The sequence below is a fragment of the Mastomys coucha genome, unplaced genomic scaffold (assembly GCF_008632895.1).
Source record: "Mastomys coucha isolate ucsf_1 unplaced genomic scaffold, UCSF_Mcou_1 pScaffold21, whole genome shotgun sequence".
In the NCBI taxonomy this organism is placed as follows: domain Eukaryota; kingdom Metazoa; phylum Chordata; class Mammalia; order Rodentia; family Muridae; genus Mastomys; species Mastomys coucha.
This window is the reverse complement of record NW_022196904.1, coordinates 89,493,444-89,506,337: the sequence shown is the minus strand read 5'-3', so window position 1 is coordinate 89,506,337 and position 12,894 is coordinate 89,493,444. Positions and strand designations below refer to the sequence as shown.

General features: G+C 40.6%; 1 protein-coding gene across 1 annotated transcript in view; it reads left to right on the top strand.

The window, feature by feature from the left end:
* Positions 1-12,894, top strand: part of Mrpl48 (mitochondrial ribosomal protein L48) — a 48,755-nt gene that overhangs the window by 27,067 nt on the left and 8,794 nt on the right. The window contains exon 5 of the mRNA XM_031387547.1: positions 5,853-6,022. Coding sequence (XP_031243407.1) covers positions 5,853-6,022 — 170 coding nt within the window. The remainder of the gene's footprint in view (positions 1-5,852; positions 6,023-12,894) is intronic.

Below are 12,894 nucleotides of genomic sequence, written 5' to 3'. Positions count from 1 at the left end.
TTTTATTTAAAATAATAATCGTCTGGCTGCTGCGATGGCTCAGTGGATGAAAGTGATTGCTGCACAAGCTGACGTTGATTACTGGAACCCATGGTGGAAGGAGAAAACTAATTTCTGCAGATACTTGTTATTTGTTATGTGTGTGTGCATATGTACCACACCCATGCACACACACATGTGCAAACACACACACCACAAATAATTTAAAAGCCTCATAACTATACTTTACTGACTTTCACTCACTGCTCACTCACTGACTCACTTGCCCTTAGCTGCTGTCTAGCTTCCAGTCTTGAGGTAGTAGCAGCTCAGCAGTCAGGATTGCAAAGAGGAAGGTGTGGGAGGGTGAACTCAGATGCAACATAAGCGGTTTTCCAGGTTCTGGGGCAAGAGTAAGCTGTGACTTTCATAACTCGGCTGATTTCCATCTCTACCGAGTGGCCTTTAGCAACCAAGATACCTTTCCTCTAGGAAACTATACTGTTACTACTCTTGACACAAAAGAGGTGTCTCCCATTTGGACAGCTATTGATTTTGTATTGGCATCTCTATGTAGAGTCAGTACTCATGGCCACAAGTCTGGGTGGCATCTGGAATCATTTCTAGAAAAGTGAGCAAGTTGGGATTACTGTCTAGCTAATAGTCCTAGCTAACTAGAACAAGTTTGCCTTTGATGTTCTAGTGACTGCAGTTCTAGACATGGATTATAGAAATGGCTTGGGGACACTTGTCTTGTACTAGGACACATTTCCCCTTAAAAGTCTGCTCCTTGTATCTTAGTGAATGGAAGTGTCATCATTGAATATCTGCTGTGTGCTCACTCTGTGCTGAGCATTGATGCTCAGATGAGCAGGACTCGGTCCTACAAAGGCACAGTCAGCTGAGAAAGATCTCCAGATCCAACTGAGGTCATGTGCTGAGTGCTTTACTAGAGGAATAAAATCCACAAGCAGTTCTGTTGTGTGTATATACATATGCATGTATATGTGTACATATATATGTGCAAATATGCATTATGTGTATGTGTATGCATATATACATGTTGAAGTACAATTTTACCTATCAGTTTCAAGTGAATGAATATGTAAATGAAGTGATGAAGTAAAAGTCAATGAAGACATTACGGATGTCAGCACAATAAAGATTTGTTAAATGTCACCTGTATTCACACACACTGAGTGTGTGACAGTCATCTGGGAGTACCTAGTTGCTTGGGGTAGTTTGTAACACTGAGCTATATAGAACATAGAATTGTTACTTGGATATTTTCCAGACTCAGAGACTGGCTTCTGTGAAGACCTGGCCTTCACTGTGAGAGCCTCTGCTCTCTAGATCCCTAGGAGCCTTACCCTGCCACACCTGTTCTTTCAAATTACAATGTTTCATTTTTAGATTACAAATGAGAAGTATGGCAGAACAAATGATGGTATACTTGATTTTTGTATTACAGAGAAAGAAACCCTGATCTTGTTCAAGCCCTTACTATGGATAGTCAAAGCACTATCTCAATTCATGTAACAGGTGCTATGTCTCATTCATCCTCTTATCCCTAAGCCCAGTCATCATCATCATCAACATCACAGTGAATGGGGAAGTAGTGACATGCTTCTTATTAGTATATATTTAAGGTATGAGGCATGGTAGTACATGTCTTTAGTCCCAAAACTCAGGAGGCAGAGGTAAATGAATTCAAGGCCAGCCTGGTCTACATAGTGAGTTCCAGGCCAGCCAGGGAGATACATAGTGAGACTCTGTCTCAAAAGAAGCAACAACAAAAAAAACACTACAAAACAATTTCTTTTTTTTTATAACAGGTTCTATGACTACTATATACTGGGCTTTATAAACATCATTTCATTTTTATGGTATTAAAATTGGTATATTCAATAATATATTGGTTATTAAAGATGTACTTTAAGAAACCAGAGACCACCCAGCACTTGGGAGGCAGAGGTAAGGTGGATTTCTGAGTTCAAGGCCAGCCTGGTCTACAGAGTGAGTTCCAGGACAGCCCGGGCTATATAGAGAAACCCTGTCTCGAACCTTCCCGCCACCAAAAAAAAAAAAAAAAAAAAGAACCCAGAGACCTAGAAAGGTTAATGATTTACCCAAGTGACTGGAGATACTTAAGATAATCAGAACCCGGGGCTGGAGAGATGGCTCAGTGGTTAAGAGCACTGACGACTCTTCCCAAGGTCCTGAGTTCAAATCCCAGCAACCACATGGTGGCTCACAGCCATCCGTAGTGAGATCTGATGCTCTCTTCTGGAGTGTCTGAAGACAGTTACAGTGTACTTACATATAATAAATAAATAAATCTTTTAAAAAAAAAGATAATCAGAACCCATCTAACATCTGTACTGTTTCCATTTTATAGAGGCTTATCAAAGGTTCTTGTCATTGCTTACAGCTTTACAATAATTGCTGTTACAAATGAGGAAACTGCCTCTCGAGTGTTTGACACTGAATTATAAATACGCCCACCCCAGTCGGCATGTGCTCATCAGATTGTCAGTATGCACTCTCTAATCATGGCAGACTTCCCAGAGGACCACTCTCAGATCATCCAGGCACTTGCTCTCAGTTTCCTTGTCACTAGAACTTCTGGAAGCTGAATATTGCAACATGTCAGGGTTTTAGCTTGGAGATGTTGGGTGACGCTTATCTTTCCAGGTTTTTCTATTCTAAAGGATGCCTCCTGATGGACAGACAGATGCTCCCACTTTACAGTATAGAGCCTGGGACCAACTTCCTGCCCTAAATAGACAGAAAGTATTTACCTTTGCCATTACTGTGCTATTGAAACCCTAAACAAGCATTTGTTTCTATATCAGGGAAGGAGAGACAAAATAATTTCTTAAGATCTCTTGTAGCGGTAAGAGAACTGTGGTTCTAATTTCACTCTTCTGTCAGTTCTTTACCAGTAAGGATGGGCAAAAACTTGCCTCTAGATTACCTGTGATATAAAGGGTAACAGTGTTGATTCTTGTACAGAAGTTAATAATTTCTTTTGCAGTCCATTTGGAGGACCAGAATATAATCCTATGGGAACATAAGTTGGGCCACACTACCCTGTGCCACCCCAGTAAATTCAGGCCAGCTACAGCAGTGTGGAGGTTTGTTGGACAGTCACCATTGTCCCTGGCACTTTTTTCCTAGCCTGCCTTCCTTTCTTGCCTGACTGCTTGTGCCGCTAGAGTAGGCTTCCAAAGCACAGCTCTGTTCATATTTATCCCTTTCAGACGTCTCTAATAATTCCCCATGGGCATTCATTAGGGCCTGGACTCAGCAGAAGGAATGGAGGAGAGCATAGAGGGTGGGGTAGGGCAAAGTACAATAAGATTACATAAACCAGGGAAAGGAGGTTGCAGCTCAGTGATAAAGCATGTGTTCGACATGTACAAGACCTTGAGTTAATCCCCAATAACCCCCCAAACAACAGCAACAAAAAAACATCACAAAAGGTTTTTTTTTTTTTATAGAAATTGGCATCTGGAATTATATTCAGTTAAGCTCTTGTCTTTGCTGTACCTGGCTTAGAACTGAAGTAAAATAATATCACTGCGGTGTTGGTAATGTGAATCTATCCAGGCAGATCTAGGCCAGCATGGAAGAGCAGGGGATGCCAAGGATACTGGAATCGGCTTTCTTTGTTCTCTTAAAGCAGTGTCTTTGAAGAGCCCTGGCACTTCCCTTGGCTACAGAAAGCCTCCTGCAGTCCTCAGAGGAGCTCCCCCGCTTGCTGGACTCTGCACCCACTCTCTTTGCTTCCAGACTTCATTCAACCTTGTGACCGAAGTATTTACTGTCATGGTGAAGAATCCTGCCTGGATTGGCCAGGGAAATTGTTGGTCTATGGTTGACTTTCCATTCAAAGCAAGGCCCAGAATCCTGTAGCTGCCACTCCTGTTGAAAACTTTAACAATACAAAGGAGCCTGCTCTAGATAAATATCTGCATTGCTGTTAAGTAGTTCTGGATTTTAGTTCCTGAAGTCTATCTTTTCTGGTTATGTAACTCTAAAAGAGAAACCTTAATATTTTTGGCTTCATATTTTTCTCATACAGAATCAGGATTAAAATCTGGAACATGTTTTGTCTGTATTAATCACTTTATATTCAACATTTTGTTCAAGGGTCAGAACATTTGTAAAATTCTTTGGTCAGCATTACTGTATTTGTAAGGCCCTCATCTGTCCTGCCCCTGCTTCACTACACTGGATGCCTGCTCTCAGAGGTTGATCTGGAAAGTGGCGAAGCTCGGTCAGGAACAGTACTGTTTAACTGCTGTACAGGGATGACATAAGATACATAAGTCTTAGATTTTCTTTTGGAAACAAGCTCTTACTGTATAACCTAGGTTGGCCTTGAATTTGTGACCTTGCCAGTTTCCTGAGTGCTAGGATTATAGGTATACACTCCCTATAGATGGTTAGCTGCCCCCATTCTTCTAGTGCTGGAAATTAAGCCTGGGCCTTCTAGAGTACTAAGAACATGTTTTATCTGAGCATAGCTCAACTCTCAATTGTCTTTAAGAATGATTTTTACCAGCAGCAAGACTGAATAAATCTCCAGTTATTATTGGAAATAGTGTGATAACAATGAGATCTAGACTAAAGCATAGACAGGACTCAACAGAACAAAATACAAGTGCAGAAACATCTTATCACCTGTGGATATTTAGTATATGACAAAGGTGATGCATTGCTGTGATGCTGGGTCATTTGACCTGGTTGCTCTTGTGAAAAAAGTGACTCTTGACTCCTGTTTCATATAATTCTAAAAGCAGACTGTGGGACTGGCAAGATCATGCAGTGGGCAAAAGGGCCTGCTGCCAAGCCTGGGCCCCAGAATTAACTTGGTAGGAAGAAAATCATTTCCCTCAGTTTGTCCTCTGCCTTCTACTCATGTGCCATCCATACATATACACACTCTTGCAAACAAAATAATATCAAACAAACAGACAAAAAGCATCTTAGGTTGAATTAGCTAACCAATGGAGTACATACTAAGAGTTTGATAATCAACATCAAAAAAAGGAAGTAATTTTTTTTTGCTGAGAGTTGTAAACTCAACTCTCAGTTTGCAAGTTGAGTAACAGGGCTAGAGATGGGATGTGAGCCTCAAAACCAGATAATGGTAGAAAACAGTCACATCGGTAGTCTCGTTAAAATAATACAAGCTCTAGTCTCCTTGAGCTGGCCATTGGTAAGGGAAATTGCCTGTTCTTTCCCATGAGAATGCTAGCATCTCAAAAGGATAGCCTGAGGAGAAAATGGTAAACAATTTTACTTGAATGGTTGGTATTTAAAAATATGAACAGATTATGATTTAATTATTTCTTCTTCTTCTTCCTCCTCTTCCTCCTCCTCTTCTTCTTCTCCTTCTTCTTCTTCTTCTTCTTCTTGTTATTATTATTATTATTATTATTATTTATTATTTATTATTATTATATAAGGTTTCAGGCTAGAGTGATGGCTCAGTGGTTAAGAGCACTGACTGCTCTCCCAGAGGTCCTGAGTTCAATTCTCAGCAACCACATGGTGCTTCACAACCATCTGTAATAGGATCTGATGCCCTTTTCTGGTGTGTTTGAAGAGAGCAATGGTGAATACATTAAATAAATAAATAAGTAAATAAATAAATAAATAAATCTTAAAAAAAAATAAGGTTTCACTGTGTAGCCCTGGCTGGCCTGAAACTCTCTAGGTAGATCAGGTTAGCCTTGAACTTAAAGAAATCCACCTGCCTCCGGAGTACTGGAGTTAGAAGCCTTCCCCACCATGCCCAGCTGATTAAATTTCTTATACAACACTTTGACTTATTTCCTTTCTCTCTGTTTTTTTTTATTCAGCCCAAAAAAAGGAAAGCAAAAGTAGAAGTGAGAGCCATTAATGTGGGGACAGATTATGAATATGGGCTTTTAAATATCCACCTGACAGCTTATGACATGAGTCTGGCAGAAAGCTATGCCCAATATGTCCACCGCCTCTGCAACCGGCTGTCCATCAAAGTCGAGGAAAGGTAGGAAGGATGCCTTTGTTTGGTATGTTCCTGGTCTGGGTATCATGCTCCATTTCTTCTGTCAACTCAGGTTTTGATAAAGTAATGTACATGTAATGAAAGTTATGGCTTAGGTACATACCTGCCACAGTCAAAGTACAGAATAGATCATTAACCTCAAAAATTCCCTATTGCTCCATAAAGCCTGTCTCCTCCCCTCCCCCACCAAGTGTTTAGCAACTACTGATGAGTTATCTAGCCCAGTTTTTAAATTGATTAATTTATTAATGTGTGTGTCTGTATGTGTGTGCTCACAAATGCCTTAGGTTACATATGGCACAACTCGCCTGTGGAGGTCAAAGATGAGTTTGTAGGAATGGGTGCCTTTGTTCCATGGATGAGCTCTGTGGGCATCAGGCTTGCTGGCTGGCGCCTTCCCTGCTGAGATTTCATCTCATTGCCCTGTGTTCCTGTTGTTTTAATGTCTTCAGAATAGCTTGTAAATGCAACCATATAGTACACAGCTGTTTGTATCTGACCTTTTTCACTTAGCATAATGTGTTTAAGTTCATCAAAAAATATTTTTGCAAGTTTTAAATTTTTTGGCAAAGTATATGTAAAACTAATAATTTTACTACTTCTAAAATTTTTTAATGTATTTCTGTATTTATTGTGTATATGTGGGTCTGGGGGTGAATACGCCATGTGGGTCCTAGAGGCTCACTTCATCAGGCTTGGTGGCTGACAATCACCTTTATCTGCTGAGCCATCTCACCAGCTCCATCTTAAGTGTTTTGAAATGTGCATATGGCCCAGTGATGGCAAACGTATTCACAATGAGCAGTTGTTATCACTTCCCAAGTTTGTAACTTTTCCAGCTTATAGAACTGGAATTCTGCACTTACTAAACAGCAGTTCTGCTTTCTCCCTTCTGCTTATCCCGTAACTGCTGCTCCCTGGACCCCCACAGCCTTCCTACTTTTTGTCTGTTTTTGCTTGCCTTCTAGAAGTAGAATTATGCTATAGATTTGTTTTGTGCCTGGTTCGTTTTGCTGAGCATGATATCTGTAGAATTTATCTGTGTTGTACCATATGTCAGACTTTCCTTTTTTAAGACTAATATTCTATTATATCCTGTATTTTGCTTCTCCATTCATCTGTCAATAGATGATTCTGTTCAGTTTTGTTTTTGAGATAAGAGTCTCACTGTGGTAGCCTTGGCATATCAGGAACTCAGAATTTAGATCAGTTTAGTTCCTCACACTTGTGACAATCCTCCTGCTGCTGCCTCCCAAGTACAGAGACTATAGGCATGAGCCACCACATTCAACCTATTTTTTTCACTCTTTTTTCTTCTCTCTCTCTTCTCTTCTCTTTTCTCCTCTCCTCCCCTCTCCTCTCCTCTCCTCTCCTTCCCCTTTCTTTCTTCCTTCCCTCCTTCTTTCCTTCCTTCCTTTCCCTCCTTTCCTTCCTTCCTTCCTTCCTTCTTCCTTTCTTTCTCTTTTTTGGTTTTTCAAGACAGGGTTTCTCTGTGAAGACCTGGCTGGCCTCAAACTCACAGGGATTCGCCCACGTCTGCCTCAAGTGCTGGGACTAAAGGCATACGCCACCACTGCCAGGCACTAACCTGTTTTCTTTAGAAGGGTAGTGTAGTGTTTGTTAAGTTTGAATTGTCCATTTTTCTTTTATGGCTTATGCTTTTGGTGTCACATATAATAACTTACTGTCTAATCCGCAGTTGCAAAGCTGTTTACTAGCAGTCCTCTTACATTGAATCTGACCCATTTTACATGTTTCTTCATATATGGTGTATAATTTGTGTTTGTCCTGTCCTTTGCAAGGGCGAGTTGGTTTCTTTTTTCTCTCTTGCCTTTCTTTTCTCATATGGCTATTCAGTTGTTTCATCATTTGGTGAAAGGACTTTTTTCTCCACAGCATATCTCAGTATCTTTGGAAGCTAGTTGACCATGAATGTCTGGGTCTGTTCCCTGAAATGATTTATGTTACATCGGTCAATATATCTGTGCTTACACAAATACTTCACTCTTTGGGTTACTATAACTTGTTTATGCATTGTTCTTTTTAAAAATTATTTTTCTATAATGGCCTTTTGTTTTTTCCATTAATTTTTTTTTAATGATGTCTATAGAAAAGCTTACTGGGATTTTTTGACATTATGAGTGGAGCCTGTAGATCAGTTTGGGGAAAATTATAGTCCTGACAATTTTTTCCACCAATCAGGCATTTTCGCCTGCTCTCCTTCTCATGCATTCTTTGGATCTGCTGGAAGGCTGTAGGAGAAGAGAATTGGCATTTAATGTCTGTTCCAGAGCTGCTGCCTTTCATGTCTTATCTCAGGGTTTCTGACCACTCATGTGTTCTGTGGTTGGCCTTAAATAGCATTAAGTCACTTGATGAGAAATGGCTTCCCTTTTAAGTTGTACTCAACTCAGTTACTCCAAGGAGACATTGCCAGAGTGACTGGTATGACCTGACCTCTAGTCTTTGCAACAGAGGAGGATGTCAGGCTTGGAATCTTGGGCGAGCACTGCTGTCTTGCTAGGATTTATGACTTGATTTTGTTTTCATTGTGTTTATTTATAACTTGCCATCTACTTATGGCAGCTGATATGGATTTCCATTAGTGATCATGACATAAAGGTAGACTTTCTGCGTCGTCATTTACCTTCGGTGAAAATGTTCTGTGGGCTGTGACTAAAGGACACAGCAGAATCAATTCAATTATAATCAAGATATAAACATTTCAGTCACCCTGACTTCTCTGCTCCTGCAGTCAACTCCTTTCCCACAAATTCTTGCTAACTTCTAATCTATTTCCTTTCCCTTTGCCTGTAGTTGTGTCTCTTTCAGAATGCCATATAAGTGGAAAAAGACATGTTCCTTTTGAATATGGCATTCCTCACTTAGAATGATATCATCAAAATTTACCCATATTTGTCTGTATTGAACACTTTGCTCCTATCTGTTGCTCAGTAGCATGTCATTAAAAGAATGTGCTTCAGTTCCCATTTGCTAATTGAAGGATGTTTGTGCTTCTAATTTTTGGCAATTATAAATAAAGCCACTACAAGTAGGTATAAGTTTCTGTGAGAACAGAAGTTTTCATATCTAAGTAAGACTGTGACTTAGGGTCAAATGGTAAATATGGCACAGTTTGAATGTGTAGGAGACTCTGCAAACTTCTTACCAGTGGCTGTACACTTCCTCCCTCACAGCAGAACATGAGTTCCGTATTCTTATACATCTCACATTTCTTCTGAAAATTAATTTTTTAAGTGATATGATTTTTTTAAAGGGTAAATAACAGCTCGGGTAGTTTGTCATGATAGCGAGATTATAAGAAGATGCATAGCATGTGGATGCAGAAAAATGACCATTTTTTTTTTTTTGATATTCACATATTCTCTCTCTCTTTTTTTCTTAATAGCTGTACAGGTGGCCGTGAGCTATCATGTGTGTGGCTGCTGGGAATTGAACTCAGGACCTCTGCCGGCCCCACTTGCTCCAGTCTTGTTCGCTCCGATCCTGCTTACTCCAACATAACATATTCTCATTTTACAGACCAAGAAACCAAAGATCTGACAGACTGAAGTCACAGAACTAGGAAGTTCCCAGGATTACACATCAGTTTTATCTGATATCCGTATTTTAAATTATATTAGGTCTTTAAGTCTTTAAGCCAAATTTGAGCTTTTCAGCCTTCATAAAGTAGAGTGAAGCTGTTAAACATGCCCTTCAGCGGGGCTAGACAGATGCTCAGTGGTTAAGATCACTGACCGTTCTTCCAGAGGTCCTGAGTTCAAATCCCAGCAACCACATGGTGGCTCACAACCATCTGTAATGAGATCTGATGCCCTCTTCTGGTGTGTCTGAAGACAGCTACAGTATACTTATCTATAATAAAAGTAAAATAAATCTTTGGGCTGGAACGAGTGGGGCTGGAGCAAGAAGAAAAAAAACAAAAACAACAAAACAAACAAAAAAAACTTGCCCTTCATGATTTGATAATAAGTTGTAACTTTAACTCTCAAAGGCAGTAGCACCTTCATCCTCTTAAGCCTGCACATGGACTCTAGCTTTTTCCCATGGCTTCGAGGACTGGATGCTCTCTGGCACTCAGTATACACATCTGCTATGTCCCCTAGCGCTCTGTTTATCCCTCAGTCTCCCCTCCTTGACTGTGTTCCTTGTAGATGGGCATTGTGTCCTTTGTTCTTTAGTACCTAGGACAAGCCTGCCACATGGGAAGCATTCAGCCATTGTTAAAGAGTGACGGGGTTTTAAATATGACCTTGCAGTCCACTTCTGTATGAAGTAGGAAAGTGCTTCTAATTAATAAAGCACTATTGCAGAACTTTTTTACCCCCATGTTGTGGACTCTGCACTAGACATTCTGACACACATAATGGTTAGTGTTTGCAATAATTCTAACTCCAGCTAGATCCTATAGTGCTTTCAGGAAGCATACACATACATATGTGTACATGCATACACACTAAAAGAAATTTCAGCCGGCCGGTGGTGGCGCACGCCTTTAATCCCAGCAGTTGAGAGGCAGAGGCAGGTGGATTTCTGAGTTTGAGGCTAGCCTGGTCTACAGAGTGAGTTCCAGGACAGCCAAGGCTATACAGAATAACCCTGTCTCAAAAAAAAAAAAATTTATAGCATGGAAGAAGGTACATGAAAAAAGTGTGCAATGTTGTCAACATAATACCTTGCTTCAGACTGGGAAGAAGGCTCAGTAGTTGAAGTGCTTGCTGTACAAGCACACCATGTATGGTGACCTGTCTTCTCAGCCCAGGGGGGAGACTGATGAACTGATGAGAGACCCTGTCTCAAAAAATATGTTGGAGAGCAACAGAGGAAGATATCTGACATCGTCCCCTGGCTTCCAAATCCACCCATACAGGCCAGTGTACTCACACACACACAGCACACTTGCACAGGAGAACACAGAGAGACAGACAGAGACAGAGACAGAGAGAGTGACAGAGAGAGAGAAGGGTGAGAGAGAAGTACAGAGAGAGATAAATACAGGAGCACACATGTATACACATGCCCATGAGCACACACACAGAAAGAGAAGTACAGAGAGGTAAATACACACAGAAAAACATGCGGATTCATGCACATATACAAAATTAACACTTTCTTTCATCATAAGTCTTAGCTATTAAAAAAGGAATCTGGCTCAATTAAGCCACATGTGTAGTGGGTACTGCTTTTCATGAATTAATGACAGTTGGCTCACTGATAGATACCTTGCCTGTGGAGCAAACTTAGAATGACAAGTGAGGATATAGTCTTCAGAATTGGATGGCTGCAATCAGACTCTAGCTCTGCCAGTTATTAGCAAGATAACCTGGAGAATGAAACCATTTGTTTATCTCTATAATGAGGATGACAACGTGTTTCATTGATTTCTGAGAATTCAATAAGATAGCACATGGCAGCATGTGCCGTGGACACTGGCATGTTGTGAACACTCTCTAAACATCGTAATGTGATCCACACTGATGAAGTTTTGTTCTACTGCCAAAGGTTAGGGGCACCTTCTCAGAGTCTAGGTGGCAAAGAGGCATTAAATGTCATTCACTTAATTAAATTAATATATTAAAATGTATACATTATAAATATACAGCTTTAAGAAACCCAGAAGTGGAGAGATGTCTCAATGGTTAAGAGCACAGGCTGCTCTTCCAAAGGACCCAGGTTCAATTCCCAGCTCCCATAAGGCAGCTCACAACCTTCTGTAACTCCAATTCCAAGGAGATTTGACACCTGCATCTGGGCTCCACACTCACACATGTGGTGTACATAGTTCATGCAGGCAAAACACCTAAACACATGAAATAAAGTCAGAGTTGACATAGTTACACTGTTAGAAGCCACATGCTTTGTTATTTACTCTCCCTCCCAGAGAAATATAACGAACAACCAAAAAACAACAAAGTATACCAGGCTGTAGTTCTAGCTACTCTGGAGGCTGAGGCAGGAAGCCTGAAAGTTCAAGGCCAGCCTGTATAACACAGAAACCAACCAACTTCCTTATCTTAATTTTCCCCTCCCTTCATCTGGCTGAGTGTGGTAGTACGTATTTATGATTCTAGCATTTGGGAGATGAGGCAGGAGAAGTCAAGAGTTAAGGGAAGCTTGGGCTACATAGAATTTCTCAAAAAACCAAACTAAACAAAACAAACAACCAAGTTAAGTTGTACTTGAGAGAATGCGGAAAAGTAGAAACACTTGTTGAACATGCTGTCAGCCAGGCACTCTGAACAAGCTAAATATTTGTTCTGTGTACTGCTTAATTCATATACAAAGCCCTTGTCTCTGGTGGCCCAACGCAACTCTAGATCTAGACCTCGAAGGTGTCATGGGAGGAAGGCATTTAACTACCTCTCTGCTACAATTTTTCTTAAAATAATCTTTTACGATGTATTCATTTTGATTTTATGTACATCAGCACTCTACCTCATGTATGTATGATTCTGTGAGGGTCACATCCTCTGGACCTCATGTATGACTCTAGCACTCTACCTCATGTATGATTCTGTGAGGGTCACATCCTCTGGACCTGGAATTATAGAGAGTTGTAAGTTGCTCCGTGGCTGCTGAGAATTGAACCTGGATCCTTGGAGCAGCCAGTGCTCTTAACTGCTGAGCTATCTCGCCAGCCCCTCTGCTGTATTCTTACTGTGTGATAGTAGACAATATACCTGATCTTGGTGTTTTGGTTTCCTCATGTATAAAATGGAGTTAATAAGAAGTAACTACTTGGGCTGGAGAGATGGCTCAGCAGTTAAGACCTTCCAGACGTTCTGAGTTCAGTTTCCAGCAACCACATGGTGGCTCACAACCGTCTGTAATGG